At 36.7% G+C, this 17621-nt stretch overlaps 1 protein-coding gene across 2 annotated transcripts; it reads left to right on the top strand.

Annotated features, from left to right (window-relative positions):
* The first annotated feature begins 9725 nt into the window (after positions 1-9725).
* On the top strand, positions 9726-16559 carry ptgis (prostaglandin I2 (prostacyclin) synthase). Of its 2 annotated transcripts, none has more exons than XM_058404009.1 (10): positions 9726-9912; positions 10155-10278; positions 10813-10988; positions 11298-11405; positions 11688-11812; positions 11998-12179; positions 13671-13806; positions 14026-14207; positions 15787-15929; positions 16169-16559. In XM_058404009.1, the coding sequence occupies exons 1-10, from the start codon at positions 9839-9841 to the stop codon at positions 16317-16319; spliced, it is 1401 nt and encodes a 466-aa protein (XP_058259992.1). In that variant the 5' UTR covers positions 9726-9838; the 3' UTR covers positions 16320-16559. The 2 variants fall into 2 exon arrangements, with proteins under 2 accessions (XP_058259992.1, XP_058259991.1); XM_058404008.1 differs by having other exon boundaries at positions 9728-9912; positions 11262-11405.
* The last annotated feature ends 1062 nt before the right edge of the window (positions 16560-17621 follow it).

Consider the following 17621-nt stretch of genomic DNA (forward strand, 5'->3'; position numbering starts at 1 on the left):
CAGAAGCCAGTGGAGGGAACGCAGCAGTGGGGTGGTGTGGGAAAACTTGGCAGGTTGAAAACAAGTCATGCAGCAGCATTTTTAATCATTTGCAGTGGCCAAATTGCATTCAGAGGAAGACCTACCAGTAAAGAGTTGCAGTAGTCCAGTCTCGAAATGACTAGAGACTGAACAAGCACTTGAGTAGCCTGTGTGGATAGAAATGGCCGAATCTTTCTGATGTTGTACAGAAGAAACTGAAATGAGTGTGTCACATTAACAACATGGGAGGAAAAGGACAGTTGATTGTTCATGGTTACCCCAAGGTTGCGAGCAGTAGGGGAGACCGAAGGGGAGATCATGGAGTTGTTCAGAGATAATGCAAGATCCTGGGCTGGGGATGAATCACCTGGGATGACCAGCAGTTCAGTTTTGCTGGGATTGAGTTTCAGGTGATGAGCCGTCATCCAAAATGAAATGAGATTGCTGAGATTGGCTCATTAGATAGCTGGAACCTTAGGAGTGACCAAATCAACAATTTGGTACATTCTTTAGAGAAAGAATGCACTGGTGAGCTCAGCAACACAGAAAGGCCCGAAAAACCACATAAGACAACTAAATAGCAGAATGATAACTCCTTCACATCAACTAGCCTCTCCAGGATATGGGCGTATCATTATCCAAGTCAACAACCATGAGATACCCACAGAAAGGCCAGATTTGACTGGAGTGGCCATCACAGTCTCCTGATCAATATCATTGAGTCACTTTAGGGAGATCTCAAATGTGGAGTGATGGACAACTAATAAATTTATAGGAACTGGAGGCATTTTTAAGGTATACAAATTTCTGAGCACAACTGTACACACACACACATATCTATCTATATATATATATATATATATATATATATATATATATATATATATATATATATATATATATATATATATATAGATAGATAGATAGATAGATAGATAGATAGATAGATAGATAGATCTGATATTTCTGAGCACAACTGTACACACACACACATATCTATCTATATAGATAGATAGATAGATAGATAGATAGATAGATAGATAGATAGACAGACAGACAGACAGATAGATAGATAGATAGATAGATAGATAGATAGATAGATAGATAGATAGATAGATAGATAGATAGATAGATAGATAGATCAAAACAAATAAATTCAATTCATTCTTATTCAGAAATCACTTTATCCTCATAAAGTCTGGTGCCTCTGGAACATCCCTGACCATCCATCATAGGGCATTATTCACACACAAATTTGCACACTTCACACCCACCAGCATGTTTTTGAGAGGTGATGAAACCAGAAGCATCAGAGGAACATGTGGTGCTTTGCACAGGCAGTAACCCTGGATCAGGATCAATCTTGGTACCCTGGAGCGGTGAGGTGGAACCGCTATCCGCTGTGCACTGTGAGGTCTGATTTAACTACATTTTAACTATAACTATACATACATAAACATAAACCATTAATTTATTTGTTTTAATGTTTTTAACAAATCAATAAACAAAGATTATGGAAAGATGCCCTAATTCTAGCAATACGCTGTTATTATCTGTTGCTTTTTTCACTTCTTTGCCAGCTGTCTCTTACCATTTGGTGGTGTATGGAACAGCCAGGGTCATGGTAAGTGTGAGTGAGGGCAATTTTCTAGGCTTAGAAAAAGAAAAGCTGATGTGTATGACATTTCAGCCTCCCTGTATTATACCTGAATCTGAAGCTTCACTCATCTAAAGTGTGCATCTGTCACTGACGTGGCACCATGAATCCAACGCACACACATGGATGAATACTTGTTGCTATGTTTTTTAGAAAGTGTGTGTGTGTGTGTGTGTGTGTTTAAAGAGAGAGAGACAGAGAGAGATTTGATAAACTATTTATTTCTGTTTAGTATAGTTTCTTTCTTAACCATTGCTTGTTCTACAAATTTTCCATTATTTTTCTTTTTTAATGTTTAAGCTTATGTAATTTCTAGTTATTTTCAACAACAACAACAACAAAAAGCTTCTAGCCCAATTGTCTGGAGCAATCCCAGTGAGCTCTTCCATTATGTCTCTTGTTAACTTTATATAGAAAGTATCTGTAATCTTGAAGTTATTTTATATCATTACAAAGTATTACAAATGTGTACCTGCTGTTGTATGTTGTGTAAGTTCTTTCATGTAGTTTTTGCTGTTATTCCAGGTTTGGGGAAATGGATTATGGTTTTGCCTGTTACTACTTCATGGATGGATGCCTGTTGTGAATTTCCAATAATAATATTTTCTGATTACTTCCATGCTCTTGACTAATCTTGCTTCTTTATGTGCTTACGTCTGTGCCTTTCCTTCCAGAGTAAAAGTCAATGATCTACTAATACATTATCTCTTCTCTAACATTTTGCTAGAGTTTTAAGACAGCTTTAACAAGCCAATAGGCCTCACTTTTTAAGGTGCTTTAGATTTTTTTGTACTAGTACAAATAATCTGAACAACATAAATGACATGCTAAATAAACAAGTCATGGCCTCAGGGTGGGTGTATTATGTAGTATAGAACACTGTGGTTTGGGCTAGACTGCTTGCCTTGATGTGTTTAATTGCATCTGCTGTCATTATTTTTACAGACACTCACCAACACCCTTTCACTCTACCACATCTCAATCATTTCATAAAGAAAATAAGGTAGAAGCCAGTAAGCACCCAATGCAGCTATGAATATGTACAGTGTATGGAAAAACACACACACCATGCTTCCATTAAACATGGGCAGCACTTTCCATTATGGAGAAATTCACTACTGGTGAAGGGGATAAATTTGGGTGCAGAAGTATTGCCTTTCCTACTAGTCAGCTTTGCAATAGTAATCTGTAGAAAGCATTTAACTATTTGAATGGCCAGCATTACAGTTTACTTTTGCATTTACATTTATGGCATTTGGCAGATGCCCTTACAGAAGTGTCTCTGTCAATAAATACATCAATACTGGTTAACGGTCACAGATTAAGAATACCATCAGTCTAAAAACCCTGTTGGGACGTAATATAGCAAGAAATGTAATATTTGAACAGACAAAAAGTTCTAGTTTAAGTGCTTTAGGAAGAGGTAGGGCTTTAGGTGTTACACGTTGTTTATCACTTGTACCACCTTTACAGATAAATATTACACAGAAATTTATTAAAAAGAAAAACAGGATGTTGTAGACAATCTTGCACATTCTTTCTCCAACAAATCGGTATGAGCTGAATTTCATGCCTTTGTTGTGTTGTAGCATAACCATAAAGCAGGTGCATGGATCAGCTGAGCAAAATTAACAGATCAGGCTAAAATGCTACACTTTCACATCGATCTGGGATGGGGTAGTCAATTAGTGACCTTGAGCTCTTTTTAAAGACCACACTAATGGTATATCATCCATTAAATACATAGTCAGGCTATACAAAATATATTCTAATTTATTTAAATGAAAAAACACTCTTTCAACACCTTGAAAGAGCAATGAAGTAAATCATTTTTAAGGTGTGTTAGTTGTGTGCAAATCTCAGACACTGATTCACTGTATGACACTGTTCTTTGTATACATTTGGACAATTTCAGTAGAACAACACCCAATGAATCAATATCTGAAACAAAAAGGAAGAGAATGGATGGAAAAAGGTGGAAAAGCTTACATTTTATAAGGTGAATCATGTACAGACTTGTCATCATTTTGATGGAATTATTCATTCAACCTTGATTGTGAGGTATTAATACACAACATCAATCAATCATACATAAATACTTTAACAAAGCCCCTTCGATTCTCTGTCATTAACTGTCATTATGATTAACAGTGATAAGCAGATGTAACACACAGATTCACACTAATGGTCACCAGTGTGACACTATCATCAATGCACACTTTTCACTGTGCACAGTTTGCTTTACAATTTCCTGCTATTTATTTGCTTTGGAGGATGAAACAACCCCACCCCCAAACCATGATGCATTATGATTTGGCCACAATCAAAAACTTTCCATAATTGTTCCCTGAAGGTGTAACAGTTAATGGTCACAGCAAATGCATGACCTTGCTCTGTGGAAGCGGTGTAATCAGTTTTCATTGTTTCCTTGCTATTGACATGTGGGACATTGAACAATCTGTAATTAAATAAATAAGTATATAATAATTTGCACAAATGGCATAATGCTGAACCCATCAAGACATCTCATTAAACAAACAGATGGAACTTGGCCTGTGAATGTAATTACTATTATAATATTTCACCTAGACATTAACCAGGGTAAATTACATGTGTACACACTGCTGTGGAAACCACCTACACAAACATACTCATTTGTCTGTCTGTCAATATTATCAATGTCCATCCAGTAGTATGATGCCCCAATATACACCCTTCTCTTTCTTTTTTCTCTCTTGATGTCCTCCATTAAAACGATTCTCATGGCAATCCAACAGCACTCACTGCTCACTGTCTGTTACATCAAAAATAGCCTTTAGAAGGTATTCATTTACTTATTTCCTGTAGACTTTTCCATGTGAAATTATATACACCATATGTAATAAACAGCTTCAAAACTTGAGGACATTGTGTTATTATCTATTATTAGTTATATTTATAATTGGTTATAATTAGACATTGTAACATGGGCTTTAGTGCAGGCCCTCAAGATATTAAGTTGTTCCCCAAAATATTTCTGATATTTAAATGATCTCCTACCCGCATGTGGTCCATGATTTCATGGCCCATATATTACAAGTAAGTTTTAACACTGTTATACCAGAAAAGACATATTTTCAGCTACCACTAATAGTAACTAACACCTAACATTTATCCTATCCTTCATATCACATGCATAGTCTTTCCAGATAGACAGGTTTTGTGTTCAGGTTTTAGGGCTTGGCTCTTGAGTGATAGTCACAGATCAGTGCAGACAGACAACTGGAAAAGATTTTTAAAACTGAAAAACAACTGACATATTAAAACCAAAAAAAAATGTCAGTTATTGTTAGTGACAGACAGACAGACAAACAGACAGATTCAGTAACCCACAGTTGAATTTCATAAGCACAGAGTGATAAATAAAACAAACAACCTTTTCAAAAACAATGGAAAATCATGTTAATAAGCTACACACAAATCAGAGCATATATGTTTTGGATCTGAGGGTTTGCTTTATATCTTTTGACATGTTTTTGTGAAAGTCCTTTACGTAAATTTTACCATTATTGGGTTGTCAGTTTAGATTCCCAGTGTACATTCCTAGCAAATTTCATTTAGACGTGAATGAAAGCAGATGAGATTTAATAACATTTTTCATTCTGACTCTATTCCAGAGTCCTTAATTTTTAAAGTACAAGTGATGTCCCAATGTCCCACATTTTAAGATGATAGGGATTTAAATTAGCTTGAATTTTTAAGGTCTTGGAATAATGTTGCTGTGCTTATTGCATAGCTGTTTCATCAGCTGAGGTAGAGAGGAACAAGGATTGTTTAGTCTAAAAAAAAACACAAGAACTTTGTAGGGGAAGTGTTGCAACAGAACCCCAGTTGCATCTTTCATATTTTTACATTCAGCACCATATCAGGACTATTCAATACAGCTTAAAGTGCCATTTTAATCTAATTATATGACCTGATTTTACTACAGGACATGTCCATTGCATTTAATCTTATAAAATGGATGCCTTACACACTGTGCCCAACCCAATTCTATTTTTGAGCTAGGCTGGCTCTCTGCTTCAAATGAGTAACAGAGTATGATAAGCCTTAATAGCTTATTTGTTGTTGAAAGGTTGTCAGCTACTGTATGTTAAGGTCTAAAATGGAACATATTCGTAGGAGTAAGATAGCTAGCTACATAATTCTATACAAAGACTATGTCAACAAAATCTGCTTTATATGGGGTTATAGTTCTGGTTGGCTATGAATCACCAGGAAGGAAGGATGAAGTGATTAGCCTGGGATTTGTGGGAAGCAACAGCAGAAAAATCTATGTCCTTGGTTAACAGGTCCCAGGTGGTATTGTAGCCTACCATAATTTGTGGGATCACAAGTTCAAATGCAACAGCAACATCAGCTAACATGTCAAAACTGAGAAAATGGAGTCTAACGAAAAAAAAATCACCATGGAAGGTTTGAACATTGGTGAGCCTTTTGTGAAGGGAGAATAGTGAGCAAAATTTTCTGGTTAGTGCAACACAGTCTCCACCTAGTGGGACAAATACAAATTCATTAAATGTATTCATCAGTGTGTGAGTTTTCTTTTTACAAGCATTGCCCAGACCTGCAGGCCCAAACATGGGCAGTAGAAGGTTTCATTAAACTTAATCCTATGTCTAGCCCATGTCACTTAAAGCCTAGGCTGAGCTTTTCTGAACTGAGAGAACTAGTGAGCTAACTAAAGGACCCATACACAGTTTGTGGTTATTTGCTACCATACTAAGAGCATACTATAATCAATTACTGTAATACATTTGTGTGTGTGTGTGTCTTTTAATTGGCAGGTAAATCTGTCACTCAAATAACAAGAGAGATCAAATTTTACCTTTTAATACTACATCAATTGTCACAAGGCAATGAGAACCTAGACTCCTCTTATGATGGATATCCCTAGTGCTCAGAGCATATACAGGCAAGCTGGCCATCACATTCACAGATATATGGATATGGATATATCTTTAACCCATGCAGTTGTCCCCGCTTCCAAACTACTAAAGCATGGTGCTGCAACAGTGTTTAACAACTTCCGTTGCCATCATTGTCAAATGCTTTGACAGGTTGGTCCTCTCTCATCTGAAAGCCTGTTTACAACTGTCACTGGATACCTATGAGTAAGCTTATCATCATAAAAATTCAACAAAGGACTCCATTACCTCATCTCTAAACCTTGCCATGAATCATGTGGAAAATAACAACTCCTGTGTGAGGATGCTATTCATTAACTTCATTCTCTGCATTCCATATCTGTCACTCCATATAAGCTGATCTCCAAACTCTCCAGTCTTGGTGACAGCACCACTCTTTGCACCTGGATTTTCAACTTTTTTTACCAACAGATCAAAGTCAGCTAGACTTGGCAACAACATCTCCACTGCCATCCTCCTAAACCTCGTTTTACTACAAGGTTGCTGAATGCTGAGTTTTCTCCTCTACTCCCTGCATTCTTCCCTACTGACTGCATTCCTGTGCTCCAACATAATAATCAAGTTCACAGATAACACTAAGTTGGTTGGCCTGATCAGAGACGATGACAAGACAGCCTATGGGGAAGGGGTTCAGCATCTGGTAACATAGTGTAACAAAAACAACCTTGATCTTAACACCCATAAAACCAGGATCTAAATACTGAATATGGAATACTGGAAGTCATTAAGGAGCCAATTTTTAAAGGGACTGAGGTAGAGTGTCTCTAGCTTTGAATTTTTCTGTGCCAACATCTCTACTAACTTTTCCTGGAACCTCAACAATTGCACTCTAATACAAAAAAAAATATGTGAAAGTGCTTGTACTTTCTAAAAAGCCTGAAGAAAGCTCACCTTGCTCCTCAGATAATGGCAAATTACTATGTACCATTGTAAGCGTCCTTATAAACTGAATCACAGAATGTTACAACACTGTTTTACCAGAACGCATTACATCATTGGAACACAGTTGCTCAACATTACAAACATGTAGTCTATACTACCAAAAGTTTTGGGACACTCCTTCCAAATCATTGAATTCAGGTGTTGTTTTTCAGGGGTTGGGTTTGGCCCCTTAGTTTTAGTTAAAGGAACACTTAATGTTTCAACATACCAAGACATTTTGGACAATTTCATGCTCTCAATTTCAAAGCAAGGTCCATAAAAACATGGATGAGTGAGAAAGTGAAACAGAAAGGGGCCAGCCCCAAACTGTTCCCACAAAGTTGGGAGCATGAAAGGGGCCAAGCCAAACCCCTGGAAAACAACACAAGAGTCCAATGATTTGGAGGGGTGTCCCAAACCTTTGGCAATATAATGTATCTAAAGCTTTACTAATAGATAGTAAGAGGTATTATCAAGGACACCTCTCATTCCTACTGTCTGCCATCAGAAAAACACTACAAAAGTCAGTCTTTTCCCTTCAGCTGTATTAATGTTGAACTAGTCTTCTAAGTGTTAACTGCCGGCTTCCACCTAAGAACTATCCATTAACATTAGTCACCATGATCACTATTGTACATTACTCTTATTGTCTGCAATCATTTTGTACTTGTACTTTACTGCAATTATCTGTCATTACTACAATTATTTTTTTTGTTAGACTGTTCTTGCACAAGTTTAGAGGGTTCTCAAAGAGTGTCTGTATTCCTGTTTTTGTAAACATTTCATTTAATTTGTCAGCAGTCTTCACTACTCAATTTCTGTAATACAACATCAGCATTATTACGTATTACATTCCTAGCCAAAATGGTACAGTTCATCACACTAGAGATGCAGTAAACAAATATCAACAAATACTAATGAGTTTTTCCTGTTACACAGAGTAAAAAAACAAACCCGTTTACAATGCTAAGAAATCAAACTAACTATTAAACAAAAGACTAACTAACTAACTAACTATTGCAAGGAACATTAGTTCTTGTGTAGTCAAAAGCCTAATGGACCTAACGAACTTTAACTGAATAAGTACATTTAAAGCCAAATATCCTTAAATAATATAAATGGTGGCAAAAATACAAAATTATATAAATAATGAAAAAACAACAACAGCAACGAAAACCCCCACTCTGACTGCAATTTTAATAAAACTGGGGAAAATTCTACATTTTAACGTAACGATACTGCTTTGTGTTCTGTGAGGGGAAAGTTAAATAAGGCTCAAATAATAAATATGATGGTTTGGATTTAACTCCAGTGTTGCCAGATTGGGCGGGTTTCCTCCCAACTGGGCTCCTTTTGGTCAGGTCTAACCGAGAAAAATGCACTGGGCATTGGGTTGATAAAATTTGGGCTGGTTTTTGATGCAACTGGCGGGTTTTTATTCTTGATTATAAACATGATATTTTGTAATTTTCCATTCAAACGAACTTTACAATAAAGTATAATATGTAATGTTGACTTTTAATTATATGGTTCAGTTTAGCCACTAAGGTGAGGAGACTTCTGTCCAATCAGACTTCATAGCTTGATTGGAGGGTTGTTGTAATCGTTGTACTCATTAAGCCAATATCACACATTTATTAGCAAAGCTGCAAGTGTTTTTTTATCATCACCATCATCATCATGCCAAAGTGGCTTTAATATAGGAAGTCGTACTGAAAAGAATGGGAGTGACCCGTTTTATAATATTTTAAGAGATGTTCTCATCAGCTCTGCAAAGATTCTCTGCATTAAGGCCCTATAAAAAGGTAAGCGCGTTTATACACTATTATTCTGCTATACAATTCTGATGTCATGTTTGATCATTAAATAAAACGTATACAGGTAGCTAAAGTAGTGTGTGTATAGTTCCCTTTGCACTCACCCATTTGTTTTGGCTTTTCTGTTTGTTATTGTGTGAGTAATCGCAGTATGCATTTTGGCTTGGCATTTTTGGGCTGGAAATCTTCAGTCCACTCTGGCGGAAATGTTTTTTCTTGTTCACACCATTTAAGTGATTTCGTCAGTTTCGTTTCATGTGTCACCTCACAGTCAACGTGACCACGAAGAGCAATCGGTTATCGAAAGCCCCGCCCACTCAGTGTTCTTCCCTTGATTTCGTAATCATGAGTGACGTGGTTGTGTTTAATGTCCCTGCTGTTTAAATACGATCGCTTGCTGACAATACAAACACTGATCTGACTGACCAGAAGACACGGTGCACGAGCTTTACGCAATGACGTGGATACTGGTGCTCGTGGCAATCGGACTTCTTTCCGCTGTCCTTTTACTCCGCACTAGGCGCACGAGGTGAGTTTACTAACACGACATGGTCAGCTGTGTGGTGTTCATGCTTACTGAGGTGCACGAGCTTAAAGCTACATACATCACATAGTACTGTCCAGGAGATGTTAGTGTTGTGTGTTAATTAGTAAGATGCATAGGAAATGAAACACCAATTTACAATTTACACCAATTTTTATAACCAAAGCCTGCCACAATAATGCTAATTTATAAGTAATTGTATTTCAAGTAGTTTGTTCTTTCTAAAGGCAAAAAAACGAGCCTCCGCTGGACAAAGGCATATTTCCGTGGCTTGGTCATGCACTTGAGTTTGGAAAAGATGCTGCCAAGTTCTTAACAAAGATGAAGGATAAGCATGGAGACATTTTTACAGTAAGTTTCTGCCAGTTATTTATATATTAGTTACTTTCTAAACTAATGTCATTTTCTGTCCTATCTGGCCACTGCACAATGCTTCATCTTTCTACAAACGAGACAGTGATTTGAATGACCACTATGACCATTGCATTTTTAGTCTTATAACTAGTTTAGACACTGTAACTCATAATAGTGTCTTCTTGTGGTGTATGTTTAGCAAATTTAACACTGCTTGCAAACTACCCTGTCTTCAGAAACTTCTTCAGTAATGTTCTAAAACAGTCAGGAATTCCTTATTTCTTTATCTGATTCCAGGAACACAACCAACTTTTCAGGTTTTTCCTAGATGCAGTTTCACTGTAATTTTGCAGGATGACTGTCGTCGAACACATGAATGTTAGTCAGCATTTCAGCTGCATTGTGAGGAAATGACATCATGTACTTTTTGACAGAGTACAACGAAACGGAAACTAGTGGCTTGTTGAGTTTTGTTTGTGTCACCTTTTGACTTGGTTACTCTACACTTTACACTTCTGATTTGATCTTCAGGTATGTGTGGCTGGTAATTATGTGACTGTCCTACTGGATTCCAATTGCTATGATGCTGTGCTCACAGACACCAAATCGTTTGATCTGACTCGCTACAGCCAGCTTTTAATGGACAGAATCTTCAACCTTCATTTGCCTAATCATGACCCAGTATCTGAGAGAAAGAGAGTAAACCAGTAGGTGTTTGAAATTTGATTCACCATTCCCTAATGCATTTTTAAGTATCACTAACTCATTCTTTAACTGTACACGCTTCAATAAAATGAATGTACTGTATATTTTTCTGTTTGATAAACTCTGTAGACCCGATACTTATTACAGAACCTACAATATATATATTTATACCTATAATATAATATATATACCTACAATACCATATATATCTGGCAAGCAATTTCTTTGTAAATTAATATCAGTTAATGACAGCGTGGTATTTTGTGTGTTTTCAGATACTTTAATAGCTCAAATCTGTCTCGACTCTGCAGCACAATGCGGAACAATCTCCAGTTCCTCATAGCTTCAGCAGATACACAGAACCCAACAGAATGGAAAAAGGACACACTGTTTGACTTCTGTTACAGTTTGCTTTTCAAGTATGTTAGCTTTTACAATATTATGCAATCAAAAGAGAAATGTAAGACCCTAAATATTCTGCGTACCAACAATTACAATAATTGTGCCACACACTCATACCTGCAGAAACCCTGACTGTTTACCTAAGAATTTGCAGGGTGTGTCTTGTCTGTCTTACACATAGGGCTATCTTAGGTCACCAGAACTATACAGATGTGTACTGCTGCACTACATTACATAAAAAAGCATCAGAGTAATCTGATGTTTGGAATATTGATCTCTTTCTCTCTCTCTCTCTTTAGGGCTGGATATCAAACCATGTTTAGCACAGAGAATGATAATACTGCTAAATTCACTGATGTTTATGAGGAGTTTCGACGGTTTGACAAGATTTTGCCAAAACTGGCAAGACGTGCTGCAGCTAGAGGTATTCTGAAGAACTCTTGTCTTTCTCATAATTATTAGAAAGAAGGTAGAGAAAACAAGAACAGAAGGTGTTCCTTTTTTTGAAACATGAAACCTCACCTAAGTGTTCATGTCTTTTTGTGTGTGTGTGCATGTATGTGCATGTGTGTGCGTGTGTGTGTGCATGCACATGTAAATGCATGTTAGATGAGTTGAAATTTGCCAGTTCAGCACGAAAGCGACTGTGGGAACTATTGTCTCCAAACTGTTTTCTCACGGGATCTGTGACCCAGTCGTGGATGCAGACCTACTTACAGCATCTAAAAGAGCAAGGCTTGGACACAGAGACCCAGCGGCGAGCCATGCTGCTGCAGCTGTGGGTTACACAGGTGGTGTTTTTCACATGCACACATATACATGACCAAACTCATAATAGATTTTTCCCCCTAAGCCCTCTTTTATATGTGCAATACTAAAAGAAACATAAAAAGAAAAAAAAATCTAGATTTTGGATCTAGATATGAACCCGTGTGTGTGTGTGTGTGTGACAGAGAGGGTGTGATTGAGAAACAGTGCGAACAAGAGAGAATGTCACAGAGCTATTTAAGTGTCAGACTCAAGGAGTATGATGCAGTAGTTGCAAACAGTAAAAAGTACAACTACATGTTACTGCCCCAATCACACCGCACTCAAAATCAACAATAATATGGAGGTTAGAACTGATAGTACTCCTTTAGACTTTAAAGAATCTGATTCTGTACATTATGAAATTATTGGAAGGAATAAAGCTTATGCACAATTTCTAAATTTCTTCCCAAACAACAGGAGAAACTGATATAACCAAAAAAAAACTCTTTGTGATTACAATTTAGATTTTCTATTAAAATGATATTATCAAATATATGTTACATAAATGCAAGCAAATTTTCGCCCTACTTTTTTATTTATGCTTGGGCTCAGAAGACCATTTACTGCAAATACTGTTCTTAAAAATGAATTTCATCATTATCTATGAAGGGTGCCAATAGTTCTGGAGGACAGTCTGTCCAAAGAATCCCTCAGGCACATATATTCAAATAAGTTTGCATATTCTGTTAGTCACCAGCAGTGTCAGGTTCCTTGCTGCCATAATGATTGAATAGATATTTTCTGTATAACTGCTGGTTCTTCTGCCTGTCTATACACCATGAAAAACATGTCACTGACCTGGGTGAATGAGGAGGAGATTCAGCCACAGTGACGATGTACATATAGATACTGTATACTGTACATGTATAATGATCAGTATATAAGTAAGCAGAGAATGAATTACAGGATTAATGTTACTAGAGCTGGAGAGAGAACTGCATTCGTAGAAATTAATAATAATGTCTTTCATTAGCCGTGTCGGTCAAGGTGTGTAGAAAATCTCAAATGTTTACTGTTGTGCAATTTCTGTGAGGCTTGACAGCTTTCATAGATTATCCAGCACTGGTAATCTGACAAGTGAAATGGCAACAAAACACATTTTACAGTTATGCAAATTCTTTGGGATCATTCAAATTACATATCTTTTTTTTTTAGCACCAGTTGTCTTACATCAGCCTAAGTGTCCGTTTTCACAACCTTAGTTGTGTCAGTTCTTAGTTGAATAAAGGCAATGTAAAGAAGGTTTACAAAATTAAATGAAAGCTAAATGATAAATATCTTAGTCTGAGTTAGTTTGGTGACATTATTCGATCAGCAGGCTATCATACATGACATTTTCAGATGGTGATTAGAATGTTTTTTTTGCTGTTGGTTGAGCTAAAATTGAGGAACTGTCAGTGCTTACGGGAAAGCAGGTTGTAGATGCATTGTATAATGGACTGACAAAAAAGTGTGTGTGTGTGTGTGTGTAGGGGAATGCTGGCCCTGCAGCATTCTGGTTGCTGGGCTTCTTACTCACTCACCCAGAGGCTCTGAAAGCAGTGAAAGCGGAGTTGTGTAGCCTACAGCACCTCCCCCTGGACAAGACAGAGGACACACCAGTGTTAAGTATGTTTCAGTGATAGTACATTTAGTCACATTAAAAACAAAGATTAGTGTGTACCCTTGTGTGTGAAATGTGCACAAGAAAATATTTAGGCTGTGTTTTTTATATTATAGTAATAGAATAATATGTATTACTGAAATAGTTTGTTTTTATGTCATTGTATACTAATGCCTGCATCCTTGGAATAATATGATTTTTTACATTTGTGTTTGCTGTAACAGACAGTGTTCTGAAGGAGACGCTGCGCCTCAGAGCAGCTGCTCTCATCACCAGAGATGTGATGCAGGACAAAACAATTAAATTAAGCAACGGCCAAGAATTTGTTCTACGTAAGGGAGATCGCCTCTGTATCTTCCCTTTCCTCAGTCCACAGATGGATCCTCAGATTCATCATGAGCCAGAGGTAATCTCAACAACCAGCTGTCCTCTTCACATTTTTTCTCTTCTCTGAACTTTATATATTGATTCTTTAGCTGTTTAGCCATTTTTAACAGATACATTTAACAGTACAATTTTTTCATTTGTCATTGAAAAAATGTATAAATCTGTCAGATTATTTATATTTATAATCCATCATATTACCAGTAGCAATGCTTTAAAAGTTAACTGGATTAGTTTATAGGTTCCAAGTATAGCACTATGTCAGGAATAACATCACAGATGTGTGATGCTGCAGGACATGAAGTAGAATGCCATTACCACAACAAAGTATATTATTTGCTCTCTCTCTTCCTCTTTCTTTCACGCTATCTTTCTCAAAGAATGCAGCTTGGCAGTTTACAGAAAAAGCATAATCCTCATATGTTTTAGTTAGTAAAAAAAGTTTTGTTGTTTATTAGTATTAGATTATGTGGAATGTCATACAAATCCCTGTGTATGAGCTTTTACTATAGGAACAATAATGTTTTTAATGTTCATGTTAAAGCCAGTATTAATGTTCGAGCCATGCTGTTATACTAAAATAATGCACACCTTCTGACCAATCAGAATCAAGAATTCAGCTGTGTTGTGGTATAACTATAGCTTAACAAAGCTTTAGACAGCTTTAGCATTTGCAGTGTTACATAATTTTAATTTCCCATAATGTCTGTTGTTAAAACAAGACATTATTAAAACATTGCAGCAGTAATTGAGATGCATGGTGTTGTTTCTGTTGTTAGTTGAGGGTTCTGCAAAGCATCTGGTTCTCATGACCACAGAGTGAAAATAAGCAGATTAGTTCAAAGAGCGGCAACACAGATTTAATTACAAGTAATTATTATACTTTAAGGTTAGATGAAAATAGATGTAAAATAGGTCATAAAATGATAAATCCTAATTTACTATTTCTCTTATAGTTATATTCAATGTTAATAGCAAGAACAACTTATGCCATAAATCAGTACTACTTTAAGTTTTGCTATGCATATATATATATATATATATATATATGTATGTATGTATGTATGTCTATTTTATATTCTCATAAAATCACATTAAATCAATCAAACCAAGATGTTGTAAATATTCTTGTATGTAACTGTAATTGTAAAAAGTCTGTAAAAGCCATAAAGCAAATCTAAAGAGAGGTCTAGGATTAGGCCAGCAGTTATTAATCCCAAAGCAAGAAAAATAGAAAAGAGAGAACTTGGGTTGTCAGGGCCACTGTCTCCTTTAACATGTGGGACATTTTGAACAATACTTTAGCTGCTATAAGTGCTGAATTTGCATGCTGCAGCGCTGAATGGCCTCATTTTTGTTTGACATACTTGATCACTGTACTTTCTACTGATCAATACAGCATTAAGATGATTTAGTAATTAAGTAACGTGGATTTCTCAAACATTCCCAAAGGCCAAATCAATTTTGCCATAATGATTCTGATATGGTTCAACATCCAAACACCACCAAAAAACATACTGCATGTCAAGTGTCTACATTAAATGCTTACCAGACTTTTTGAGATGTTTTGAGGTGTTTGAGTCTGCTATTGGTTCTTTCAGAAATTCAAGTTTGACCGCTTCCTAAATTCTGATGAAACAATGTTCTGTAAAGAGGGGCTGCAAATGAAATATGGTACCATGCCATGGGGAGCAGGGAGCAATTTGTGTCCAGGGCGTGACTTTGCTGTTTGTGCTTTAAAACAGTGAGTATAAACAAGCCATTGTTTCTAATTTAGTTATATGCTTAAGACAACTGAAATAGCATATCTAACATTACTATGGAGTATTATTTACATTTCTATTCTGTACCAAGTTTACTATGCCACTCATCTTACATTCTTCTCAACATACATGAGAATGAAAAGACTATTTCAGGAGTTTTGCTTCAGATCTTTTCTTTGATAACTATTAATTTCTAATCATCTTAACCTACTTCTTCTAGGGTTGTGCACATGATTCTGACACAGTTTGACCTTGAGCTGTGTGATTGCAATGCAAGCATGCCACCAGTGGACGCCAACCGTTACGGCTTCGGAATGCTTCAACCAGATGGGGATTTGAAAGTCCGCTATAAGCTCAAAAAACACAATTAATTACAATAAGTAAAACTACAATCAAAACATTTTAAAAATAAGTACCTTAATTGTATATAGGCATCTGCTATTATTTGTTCTAACTTTTTATTGTACAGGTTTTATATCACCTGTTATTTATTTAAACAAAACAGGTCATTTATTTTCTCATTTGTAATGTACGTTTTTTAAGATGCTGTAATGCTGACAGTGTTCTGTTCTGTGCTTTAATAATAATAAATGAGTGTCATTGTGTTGTAATTGTGAGTACATTTTATTATGTCATTCTTAAAACTGTTCCCTGGAGATACACTATATTGCCAAAAGGACACCCCTCCAAATCATTGAATTCAGGGGTTGCTCTGTCCCTTAGTTCCAGTGAAAGGAACTCTTAATGCTTCAGCATACCAAGACATTTTGGACAATTTCATGCTCCCAACTTTGTAGGAACAGTTTGGGGATGACCCCTTCCTGTACCAACATGACTGTAGACAAGTGCACAAAGCAAGGTCCATAAAGACATGGATGAGCGAGTTTGGTGTGGAGGAACTTGACTGACCTTCACAGAGTCCTGACCTCAACCCAATACAACACCTTTGGGACAAATTAGAGCGGAGACTGCAAGCCACGCATTCTCATCCAACATCAGTGCCTGACCTCACAAATGCACTTCTAGAGGAATGGTCAAAATTCCCATAAACACACTCCTAAACCTTCTGGAAAGCCTTCCCAGAAGAGGTGAAGCTGTTACAGCTGCAAAGGGTGGGCCAACTCCATATTACATTCATGTGCATGTAAAGGCCGACGTCCCAGTTTTGGCATGACTCACAGTCTCCTTTCTAATTCATCCCAAAGGTATTCTATCAGGTCAGGACTCTGTACAGACCAGTCAAGTTCCTCCACACCAACTCGCTCATCCATGTCTTTATGGACCTTGCTTTGTGCACTGGTGTGCAGTCATGTTGGAACAGGAAGGGGTCATCCCCAAAGTGTTCCCACAAAGTTGGAAGTATGAAATTGTGCAAAATGTCTTGGTATGCTGAAGCATTAAGAGTTCCTTTCACTGGAACTAAGGGACCAAGCCCAAGCCAAACACCTGAATTCAATAATTTGGAGGGGTGTACCAAAACCTTTGTCAAAAACATTTTGGATGAAATGCACTGCTCTCATTCAAATATTTAAACAATGGTTTAAACACATACAGCCCTCATCAGTTTATTCTTATCTGTTCCAGTGAACCAGATCAAAAGTACAAAAAATGTGAGCAAGCAAGGAAAACATATTTGCATTTCAGACCAATTTATACAAATAACATTATTAAAG

This window comes from Hemibagrus wyckioides, linkage group LG11, assembly GCF_019097595.1.
Source record: "Hemibagrus wyckioides isolate EC202008001 linkage group LG11, SWU_Hwy_1.0, whole genome shotgun sequence".
Classification (NCBI taxonomy): Eukaryota; Metazoa; Chordata; class Actinopteri; order Siluriformes; family Bagridae; genus Hemibagrus; species Hemibagrus wyckioides.